Source organism: Typopeltis vanoorti, chromosome 25, assembly GCF_054136105.1.
Source record: "Typopeltis vanoorti isolate ZY-2024b chromosome 25, IOZ_Tvanoo_1.0, whole genome shotgun sequence".
Classification (NCBI taxonomy): Eukaryota; Metazoa; Arthropoda; class Arachnida; order Uropygi; family Thelyphonidae; genus Typopeltis; species Typopeltis vanoorti.
The window spans coordinates 66,169,301-66,182,004 of NC_143573.1; the positions used below are offsets into that span (position 1 = coordinate 66,169,301).

At 33.4% G+C, this 12,704-nt stretch overlaps 1 protein-coding gene across 1 annotated transcript; it reads left to right on the plus strand.

Annotated features, from left to right (window-relative positions):
* The first annotated feature begins 1,655 nt into the window (after positions 1-1,655).
* On the plus strand, positions 1,656-3,965 carry LOC150092813 (caspase drICE-like). The gene has a single exon (XM_090414363.1). The coding sequence runs from the start codon at positions 1,876-1,878 to the stop codon at positions 2,746-2,748; it is 873 nt and encodes a 290-aa protein (XP_090270489.1). The 5' UTR covers positions 1,656-1,875; the 3' UTR covers positions 2,749-3,965.
* Positions 3,966-12,704: the final 8,739 nt, after the last annotated feature.

Here is a 12,704-nt window from a genome sequence, read left to right on the forward strand (position 1 = left end):
ATTCTTAACTGATTTCGATGATAATTTTTACAAATTCTCTCATACCCACACAAACATATGCACGAAAACTTCTTGTTCAGCTATCTAGGTGACTGACTTGGTTCCTTTGATGGGAAGTAAACTCCCCTTGTGCATTAGTATTTTTATAAAAGATAGAATTCCTCATTGCATCGTGAAGATATTGATGGAACTTTATCAGGATATTTAAACCGTCTTTTCTTTCATGCATACAGTCACACCTGTAGCGCCAAATAGCATATGTAGTTATAATAATTATGACTGGTCATACTCTGCTTAGCTTCTCATTTAGCCAAAATACTACATTCTCATTATTATTGGAATCGGCATCCAATGTTTCAGAACACTCCAGATTTCTTCCGATTTTTTTTTTTTTTTTTTAATAAATCAACGTGTGGTAAAGTGGTTGTTCTCGATTCTGAGGTACAGCGAAAGTAGATCTAGATAACTTTGCTTATAATGGTCGTGATTCAGTATTTAGTAACTTCTCTATTCCTCATTCCCACAGACTGGAAACGTTAACACTGCCCAAATGGCCAAACGACACCGGCAAGTAACTTGGAATTAAATTCATATAAATATACATAAATGTTAATTTAAAAAATTACACATAAATTAAGATAACTATTTTGAAGTTGGTAAATATATGTATGTATATTGGTATCGAAAGCAAAGGATAATTGTAAATTGTGGACCTGTAAAGAGATCATACGTAAATGTAGGGTGTATATTACATATATTGGAGGCATATATATATACCTATAATAATTATATTTGTGCATTTAAGTTACACATAGATAAAAGTATTTTTATAATTTGAATTATATTACATGGCTTTCTTCACTCTCATAAAAAGCTTTCAACCAGCTCTTGAAGTTTGCTCCAAAACCAATTTACTTGACTACTTTGAAGATGTACTCATGGCTTACTGTATCAAATGCTCTTTCGATGTCTAGACTTAGAACAATCCATGGCCTGTTTTCAGTTGATAATATTCATATACACATTTCAGATGTGTTATGGTATCTGTTATTTTTCCTCTTTTTACTGCGTATGTTTGAGCAGGTGGTACAAGTTTCTGTATCTTCTTTGTGAGAATTTAAAATTATTTTATAATTTGTATTTAACAATGTTAAACCTTTCCATTCTTTATATTCTTCAGTTTTTATGGATCGGAAACTTTCGGCATAGAGGTGATGTATCCAGTGTCGATTTTTTTTTTTTTTTTTTTTTTTTTTTTTTTTTTTAACAGTTATACCTCATTAGGTTGGGATGTAAATTCCATCTATTCTAGATGCATTACCTGAGCGAAGTGGGTGAATTCCTTTTCCATTGGAGATAAAAATCTGAATCCATCAGTAAGTACATGATCTTCAAAAATGTGTATGTTCCTTTTGTGGTACTTCAGTTATTCACTAAGTTACATAAGCCTGTATGAATATTTATTCAATTTCTAAATATACGAAATGAATTTAAAGAATTGTTTTTATTTTATTCCTAAATTTTAATGTTTAAGCCGCGTTGTGTCCATTGGAAAAAAAAAAAAAAAGCGACTACATGTCGCTGTATTTTTTGAAGCCAAGCCACAGACACTCAGTGACACCATGAGAGTATCTCGAAAGTGAAAATGTTTCGGTCAAAACAAAGTATGGTAATTCTATCTAATCGTATAATTATGATTGTTAATCTTTGATATTTGGAAAATCTGAGATAAAATCAGTTTCTCTGATCGTCCAGTAGATGTCTCTAATAACATGATAAATAATATGCTGTTTGACAAACTGCATTGTCGCTGTCTTTGTTTAGTGCAGAGGTGATTGTGTCGTTTGTGGCTAATTGTCAGCTTATTCAGAAAGTATGGCAGAGAGTAATCATGAATTGAATGAAGATGTCAGTGATGCTAGGGATGCACTGTTTGATTGTTTTCGCGGTGCCTCTATGCCATCTCAACCTACTGGAATAATGGATACACCACCAGAAAGCGAAAGTTACAACATGAATCACTCCTCGCGGGGAAAGTGTCTTATTTTTAACAACAAAAAATTCGAACCGCATATCAAGTTGCCTGAGAGAAGAGGAACTGATGTCGATGCTTTTAATCTTAACCGTTGTTTCAGACAGTTGAATTTTGACGTAACTATACACCGCGACTATACAACAGAAAACATTTTGAATACTCTAGAGCAGGCGGGCAAAGAAAACCATAGAGACAGAGACTGCTTCGTTTGTTGTATTCTGACACATGGTGATGCCGGTACTTTATACGGTAAAGATGGCAAGTTTCCGACAGATTTGATTTTTAAACCTTTCTTAGGAGATGCCTGCATAACCTTAGCTGGAAAACCAAAATTGTTTTTTATCCAAGCATGTCAAGGTGATCGGCTTGATCATGGCATAGAACTAATTTCTCGTGATGAAACAGACAGCGTATCCCATGTTTATAGAATTCCTTCTCATGCTGATTTTCTCATTGCATATTCCACAGTTCCAGGGTTTTATTCTTGGAGAAATACAATGAACGGTTCGTGGTTTATTCAAGCTCTATGTGCTGCACTGGAAAAGTACGCACAAGAGAAAGATCTTCTTAGTATTCTTACCATAGTCAACCGAGCTGTTGCATACGAATTTGTTTCCTGCGTACCAAGCGATCCTGATATGCATGGCAAAAAGCAGATTCCTTGTATCACTTCAATGTTAACCAGAAAAGTATACTTTCCTCAAATCCTATGATTATTTATCAAGTTGTAAAGACGCTTGAAATGAAAATGCTTAGTACAGGTTAAATTGAAATTTTTAGATGCGGTTTGACTTAAAATAATGATGATTATTTTTACACCTTATTTTCATAAATTGATATTTAGTTTTTTTGTTTTTTTGTTTTTTTTTTAATAGTTAAGAATGTTACTTTTGTACCTTTTACAGTATGTGATAGCTTTATATCATTTTAATATTGGTCATTTTATATTATTATAACATTTAAAATAAAGTGACTGTAATGCATGCAATATGAACAGTATTTTAATTTTTGGATGCTTTGCTTACTGCAAAGATATAACAGACAAAAAAAGTTCATTTAAGAAAGGTCTATAATGAAATTGGCAGCACTGTTAATGACCATAAGTTTGTATACATCCTGCTGTTGAGTTATGTGTTGATTATCAAACTTCTGAACCCACGCACAAGTAGTTAGATTTTTTAATTATTATTACTGTTTAAATATGAAATTTTAATTTCTCTGTTTAGAGCATATACACCAATTTACACACCATGTTTATGTCCATTTCCCAGTATTATACTTATCTGCTGTTATACAAGGTGCCTTATTTCATTATCATTTTAGGTCTCCGTTTAAAACAAGACATTACAAGAGGGTCTACTCTAGTTATCATCATACCTGTGCCTTACTTTGCTTTGAATGCATAGCGCATTCTGATCTGCACCAATCTCCATTGGAAAAAAATTCATTACTCCTTATTTCCTCGACCAATTTACTATTATATGTAAATATGCATATGCTGTTGCCTTTTATGTGAGATATGGTGTCCTGTCAGTCTATATATTATGCCTATATTTTATGATAATCCCGCTCATGAAAAGTTGAAACTTTTGCCAAGGAAGTCTGAAGCTATTTCATACTTCTGGTAAGTAAGGTGGGATACAACCTTGTACCTGATGATGAAATTCACCTTCCATACAAAAGACATTCACAAAACATACATGCTACAATAGGATTTGAACATGGACCTGATTAGTTGAAGAGCAGAGACATTACCCATCTATTCAACCAGGACTGCATATGATTTCTTTCTTCTTTGTCAAACTCATGTTTGACAAAGAAGAAAGCTCCTAGGTCACTTTTGTTTTTTCATATTTATTTTACTGTCTTTAAAATGCAGTACAGTACATGCATCAGTTGTTGAAATGTATTTGAGTAATTGCAACGTAAATTGCAAGCAACTGCTAAATATGTATTTCTACATATTTCTACATATTTAGCAGTTGCTTGCAATTTAAGTTGCAATTTAAAAAGCTGAAAAAACTGCATTTTAATTCTGTGTCATTTAAAAAATTGTACGAAATATTGATGTAGGACATTTGTTTCTGCTAAATTATATTTATTAAATTTGAATAATTAATAGTTTCATGTAATATGGTATACTGAATGTTTCTACAGCCATCAATTGGCTTTTTGTAAATATGACTACAAAAGGATTTAAGAATGGGTATAATAACCATGCACTGCAATATCGAGTAGGCCTCCCATAATGACTCCTGTGACTGGAGGTTCATAGGTACTAATATTATCTGTTAACAGCTGGAAGCCACAATGTTCTGAACTCCTTCTAGAGATAACTTGAACTTTAGCCTGTCTCTAATTAGAACTAATATATTATGCACTACCTATTAGAATCTAATATATTATGCAATCCTGTACAAATATGGAATTTTCAGAAGAAAATTCCATATTTGTTCAGGATTGCCAAGTCCTTAAGATACAATGTTCAAGTGCCTTAAATAGTGGTGCCATAAGCCTCAGATTGTTAAAGATAGACTGTACATAATGTGCCATGTTTGGTTATTGCAGTGAACTGGGAACTTTTTCAGAAGTATACAGTATACTATGATAAACTTCCTTGCTATAATGGACTACTGAAATGAAGTCCACCATAGCAGACATTATATAAAAGAAATTTGCTAACAAAATTTCCTCAATAGCAAACTATTCCTGTGGGCAGACTGTACCTTTCTAATATGGGGGGAGGGGAAATGATCCTATGCTTTAAGGATGTGGTTGAAGCTGTTATGCTTCTCATCATTAGCAAATTCTGTTTACATTCCAGAATTTTGTCTGCTCATCTTCATAACTGCTATAAGTTACTTTATTCCTGATAATTTTAACCATAAGCCACTGAAACACTAAAATTAAATACTGTTTATGTTCCCAATATATATATATATATATATATATATATATATATATATATATATATATATGTGTGTGTGTGTGTGTGTGTGTGTGTGTGTGTGCGCGCGCGCAAGTCTATTATATCTGTTTTAATATTTAACAGTATTACATTATTGTAATGCTATTTTGTAAATGATAATTTAGTAATAATTATTGTAGATATATCAGATTGTCCAGTGAAAAATATTTATTTCATTAATCAATATAATTAATACTTTTATATATTAAATACTAGCAGTGCATGATATAATTTTAAATTGTTATGATAAATCATAAATGAACTAATGGATATTGAATTAATGTATATTATATATGGATTAAACAACAAATATAATTGCTTGGCATATTTAATGGATATGCACCCACCTTTATTTTTATGCATATGACAAAGTCCCTGGATGGCCTTGCCTTTTGATATTTTATCTACATGATATCTTTTTATATATGTTATCTGCATAGTTGTTTTGATAATGTGTACACTCTTTACAGAAATTTCTTAATCAGTAACTGAACTTGCTCAATATGTAATACCCTTTACACAAATAAATTAAGTCATTTTTGATATATAATCATTATTTCATAATATTTCTGAATAACAGAAAACGTATAGTTTTGGTTTAGATCTCTTATATAATTAATAACTGGTATTTGAACTTTTTTTTTTTTTTTTTTTAATATTCAGGTTAACATTGTTATACAAAGAAGATAAGCTTTTTTTTTTTTTTTTTTTGCAGATGTACACAGGATTTGTTTTAGTGTTCTGCTAATGGACAAAAATCATTTTACCAACTTAAAACTACCAGTCCTGTATAACATACCACACACACAGCTTTACTACTCAAAAGGGTTAAAATTACACTTTTTTTTTTTTTTTTGGTGAACCATTGAGTAAAATTTATTGACAATCACACAGTTATGGTATTCCTTTGACATCCCTGATAAACTTTTTTGCATTCCTCTGATGTGCCAGGTAATGGCTTTTGATTAAAACATTCATTTCTGTTTTAATAGGGATATTATTCCAGTATGAATATTGCAAATATTAATAGTGAAATGATATATTTTATAAAACTATTCTGGATGCTCAGATACGAGAGTAGATTTTGCATTGATTGCTGCTTTCAGTTTGCATATAATAATTACTACTCTAGGATTCTAATAAGCGTGCAATATTGTTATGAGTTCCTTTTCATTCAGATTTATACAATATTGCTTCTGTTTACTATATTCTGTCAGATTTTACTGAAAAATAAACTAGGAGCTTTTCTTCTTTGTGGTTTTAGTTTTATGAATTTTGCACTGTGTATTAATTTAATTTTACCTTGTTAATGTAGAAATTCTTATGAATAAATATCATGTAGAAATATTGTTCCGCTAATGTTTATTCCATTGCATTAAATACTCTATCACTTCTAAATTATGATAGACCTTTAAGAAATGCCTGTCACAATTAAACATGCATACTTTGAAAAAATTCAGTAAACTCGAGTGCCATTTTTTAATAAACCCTATTTAAATTTTCTCTATTAATGAAATGTGGCTTTTGAGATATTGGAAATTGAAACTAGTGCAGTGTGGTTCTGTGAAAAAAAAAAAAAAAAAAAAAATTATATATATATATATAAAATATACAGCACTATCATCTTGTAAGTAGTGAAAATTGAAAGCAGTTAACTAAACTTCCCAATAATACTAGGATTCATCAAATCATCATACAATCAGAAAAGAACTAAGGATCAGTGAATTAGAGACAAATATAATAAACCATATGGACATTGCTCATCAAACAGTGCTTTTATAAGAAATGTGGATTTTCAACCAAAATATATATTCTTACCATCCATTTTAACTAAAAGTAGATCATAAATGTTTAATCCAATTTCATGTATTCTGCAATAATGAATTTTTTTTATTTGATTTTCTTGTGTAAAATCTGTCATTGTATTCTTAAAATTCTACTACAGCACAATTTTTATATATTCTACTATGAAAAATCTTGTTTCTTCTGTTAATCAAACTTTGTGTGTTTAAATGATTTGTGCAAGTGTACATATGTTTTTTTCCCTAATAAAAAAAATCCTAATGGACTCTTGATAACATTATTTGCTAAGTACTGTATATATGTGTGTATATAATCAGCTTAATTTTTATTTAAAATATCACATCATAAACTTAATTTGATTATAATAACTATTTAATAGATACTTCAAATTTAAATGTGTTGTAAAAACTGGTCTCAATTAACTACATGTCCATCAATCCTGATCACAAAAACAATTGATCCACTTTGCTATTGGACAAGCTAAGAGCAGTATTTTGTTCTTATTCTGTAGAAGGCGAAATATTTTATTATTTCACCTTCTGCAGATAAAAGAAGCACACTTGTTTTATGGCATTTAAAGAACGATGAATTATTATTATTAAGAGGGACCTCCAGGGAGTTGGAGACTCATCGAGGGAGGCCACATACTACACACACACACACACACACACACACACCAGCTATCATACTTGTTCTTGAATTCATTCACACTGCTTGCACTCACAGCATCCAATGGCAATCCATTCCAATGACGCACCACCCTCTGAGAGAAAAATCTAGCCCTCACACGCTTCTTGGTGTCCTTCATTCTTAGCTTCCAAGAATGTCCTTTTCCCACCCTCCATAAATTGAAATCCTGTATGACCTTTTCAGAAGTGTCCAAGTCTCAATCATATCACCCCTCTTTCTCCTGTTTACTACTGTCTGCAGTCTACAAATTCTCAATGTCTTCTTAATCAGTATTCCACAATCCCGATATCAGTTTTAACACTCTCCTTTGTACTCTCTCCGGTACATCAGAATCACCGAAAAAAAACAAAAGCAAGTTTAATTCTCCTTGGAAATCTGTTTTTCTTTTCACAAACCAGCTGATGGGCATACTTAATGCAGACATAATACGTTAAATAGACATCGCCAAAGACATGGAATGCTTATAACTATTATTCATACAACACCTATTTCTTCTTGAACTCATTGTTTACAAAGCACTCATTACTATTTCAGTCAACCCTTTCACCCATTCAGTATTCTCCAAGCAAAAAAATCTAGTCTTCACACCCTTGAATAAGCACATACTCGGGCAATTTCTGAGAGATGATTCCCTGATCTTTCCCTTCTTGTCATGTACTTAAGAGGGAAAAAACCTTTAGTAACTTCTATAGTACTTTATCTTGTTCTTTCCTGTTAACCAATTTATGTAAACCACAAATCTTGATATATCCTCAGAGTACATTCTGCAGATGCTACCATCTTGGTTCACCAACTTCTTAGAAAGCCTTGGTAGTCCAGTTAGTATTGACAATAGCCTTTGGTTGAAAAGACCTGGGTTTGAATCCCATCTAAGTGAGAAAGAACTTTCATAGGAGCCTTTCAAACTGCATGAAAGTTAGCTGGTCTCATAGGGACGTAGTTGGAAGCAGTGGCAAATTCTCCATGCTTGCTGTGCAAGCTCATTAATTGAGAAAGAAGTAATATTTATTTGTTAATAAATGCATGCATTTATAAGCATTCCATTTAGGCTTTTATTTTTGTAGACGTAAGACGTCTTAAGCTTGCACGGCAATAATTGAGCTTTGTGTTGTGTATCGAAGGCCGATGCTTGCTCGTCTAATCAAAGCTACCTTGGCTTGCTCGGTTGCAAGAGCTTCCAGGTCCTCGCTGCAGCACTGTGATTTCATGCACACGCATAACCATTTCTGCTCCCTTCACATTGTGTTTAACACAAGGCCATACACAGTCAAAGTAGCTATAGCCCGTGAGCTTCAGCCAGCCTTTAAAAGTGTGCGTGTTGCTTGGGAAAATTAAGTTGCAAACCAACTTTATATGACGCTGTTATTGACCAGTTCATAAAGAAGAACCATAGGGTAGAATTTGTATTCAAATAGCTAAATTGAAAAAGATAGAATATCATTTGTAAAATAAATGTTCTATTTGTATAATTAAACGTACATAAATTTCTAAATATATAGTTTTAAATGGTCAGTAATTTATTATTCTGCTAATCAGACTTAAATCACACCTCTCGTTCCCTGAATGATAACAAGAGCAAGCATGAATTTCAAGACCAGCATTACTCCCCTGGTTGGAAGTTCCCATCCCAGAAAGTCAGTTTTTTCTTCCCCAAAACAGGCAGCCTAACATAACCAATTCATATCCAAAACAACCACTCGCTAATAAGTAACATAAAATGGATTAACCTTATGCATATAATTTTATTAGTATAAAAGTATCAAGGGCATCTTTGACTTTCAAATTAAACAGGAAGAACGCAAGATGGTAAGATTAAAATAATAATACACTTATTTTTAAAAAAAAATGATTAATTAGCATTGATTTCTCTGCAGTCAGGCAGAGAATTTACATGCTTATTGATTGTTAATAAGATATTATTGCGTAGCACCTCCAGGCAGTCTAAAGACTCATTGAGGGAGGGCATCTACTCTACAACTCTCCATCTCGACCAACCACAACTACCTTCATCTACACCAATGCCATCTACTGCCAACCACCACCACTAGTATTTCACAGACCATCACAAACATCCATGTCCACAGCCAGATTCGAACCCGCAGCCTTTTGGCTGGAGAGCAGATATGCTAACTACCTGGCCAACCAGGCTGGGTGGTTACATATTACATGAAAATAATAGTTACTTGATCATTATTCACATTGTTCTACTAAGTGGTGAGAAACTCTTTCTTCACCCCCTTTTTTGCAGTGATGTTACTTGTAAGTTGAAAAGTGCATTGTGATGCAATTGCCCTGCTCAGCGAGGAGTTGATTCCAGCCTTTCTGGGAGAGATTTAGGGTATTGTTCTCATGTGATACTCATGGAGGAAACAGCTTATCTTTTGAAAAAGGAAAAGATAGTCAGTTGCCTTCTCATTGAAAGTGTTGTGCTATCTACTCGTGTGCCAAAGGTAATAGCTGTACATTGCTGTTTTTGCAAGAGATAGTAGCAGATCGAAATGTTTTTTTTTTGTTGTTGCGAGTACTGAATTATTCCTCTTGTGAATGAAGACAACTGCAGATTAAGGCTGTTATTTCCCTGAAATGGATAGATTAATTTGCTCTTAACAGGACATTCTAAGTGTGGGAGTGGAAGGGACATTGTGCCACATTCTCAACTGAATATCGGCATCAGGTTTGATGACTCAAGTGTGATATGGCAGGTCCCAGTGAAATGGTATTTGCCAGGATGATATGAGATTATCCAATTAAGTACTAGGGTGCTATATACATTTTGTTTACATTGGAGAGTGCAAATCTCTCATGCATTGCTGGTTTTTTTATCAAAAAAAAAAGGCACTGGATCTTCTCAGGAGGTCTGAGCCTTGCTTCTGTTATAAGTTAATTCTGGAATTTGCTAAAATTCCAGAATTAACTATTTCCCATAAGGGGGATAATTTAAGTCCATTTCTATTTTGATTCGGTTGATGCAACATGGTTTCACAAACTTGGTTTGTATAAATGGTGCAAAGAGATTATTACTTTTATGAATAACCTTAATTTTCTTCCAAAGAACCGTGTCTGGTGGTGATAGCATGCTCCACAAGTCCCAATTGCTCTGACTTATGGAACTTAACATAGCCTAAATATTTATCATGATGCACAGCTACATGTCTGCCTGTTTGACCAAAATACAATAAACCACACTGGTAAGGAATTTGATACATTGCAGGGTGGTCTAAAGAAAGAGGTTTATCTTTAGCTGAGGCTAGAAAAGTAGATATCTTGTTGATATGAACAAAGGACACTCGTAGGACAATGGATCTAAGTAGTTTTGGCTATACATTCTGAGATGCCTTTAATATAGGGAATGGTAACATGGACCACCTCTGTATCACTATTTTGATGAGAGGCAGAAGAAAATTATAATTATCTTGCCAACATGATTCACTAAAACCATTAGTAAGGAAGGTTGACTTGATGCGATTTATTATACTTGTCATTTGATGTCACATACCTCTCATCGATATCTACTTTCCTAAGCTCAGCTAAAGATTAATGCTTTCCTTTAGACCACACTGGATTGTATCAAATTCCTTGCCAGTGTGGTTTATAATATTTTGGCCAAACAGGTAGATCTGTAGCCATGAATTATAATGAACATTTAGGCTACGTTAAGTTCCATGCTCTTCCGGAAGAGCTTGCAGAGCATGCTATCATCGCTAGACAGAGTTATTTGGAAGAAAATTAAGGTTTTCCAGTAATAATCGCTTGGAATGTTTATAGAAAGAAAGTTGAGATTTTGCTGACTTGACCAAATCTAAATAGACTTAAATTATCCCTCTTATGGGAAACGGTTCTTCACAAATTCCAGAATTAACTTACAGATATATGCACACACATTTAAATTTATGTATATACACTACTTGGAAATTAGTCAATGAACATATAATGAGTCATGTGTTTATAGCCAATATCTGAACCACATTTAGACTACTGAGTGCAAAACTAGCTTTATTAATTGAAACTTCTCTGCTAGTTTTGAATGGGTTTCTAGAATTACAAAAAAATAATTATGATAATAAAAAGAAGTTTAGCTATATAACAAACTGCTTAAGCGTTTCGATTCCTTTAACATTAGCTTTTATGTAGTAAATGATTCTTTACTTTTTCATCCAAATTAATTTAAAATAATACTGCTAAAGAAATACACGAAACTAGTCATGATTTTTCAGCTAATAAAAATTTTTAAGTTAAAAGTTTTGACTGTAAAATCATTTCAAATCATATTTCGGATGCATGGAATCTTTATAAAAGGTTTTTCAACTAAGAATGAACAGTCTCATAGGAAAACATCTCATGATTCCAACTTGGCATATTCATCTTGCAAAACATGCAGAGAACATATGCAGTTCAGACATTATGTACTGACATCAGCTGCTCTGGCCATAACTCCAACTGCAATCCATGTTTATATCCCATGAGCCAACTCACTAACTGAAAGGCCCTTAGAAAGATTCCTCGAAAGCCAAATATTGCATTTCCTTCATTACTGTATTACAAAAGCAGTAACTAATGGCAAAGTTATGACTATGTCTTTCACTCTCTTTCTGGCACTTATTATTACGGCCAACTCCAAGGAATCCTTACTCATTGAGAGAGGCCCTAAACATCATGTCAAGAACAACGATTAACATCCACACAGTATCTATCATATTTTGCCTTGAACTCATTCACAGTCATGATACCCACAACAGACCCTGGCAGCTTATTCCACTCATTTACCACTCTCCAAGTAAAAAACCCAGCTCTAACACCCTTGCTAATCACACTCTTGCCCAGTTTCCATGGATGACCCCTAGTCCTCCCACCACCAGTCCTGTTCTGAAAAATATCCTCTGAATTAATCTTATAGAAACCCTTCAGTAATTTGAATGTCTCAAACATATCACCCCCTTTCCACCTATCAACCAATTTCTGCAACCCACAAATCTTCAACCTATTCTCATACGGTTCATTCCACAGACCTGCTATCATCTTGGTCACTCTTCTCTGGATCCTCTCCACCTCCTCCCCATCAAGAAAAAACCCTAGCGCCCAGATTTGGGCACAACACTCCCAAATCCCTGGCCTCGTCAATCTCCTGGAGTACAGTTCCACCAATGTGGTATACTACTGCTAATCTTCTCACCTCAAAATGCATAACCTTACACTTTGCCACATTAAATT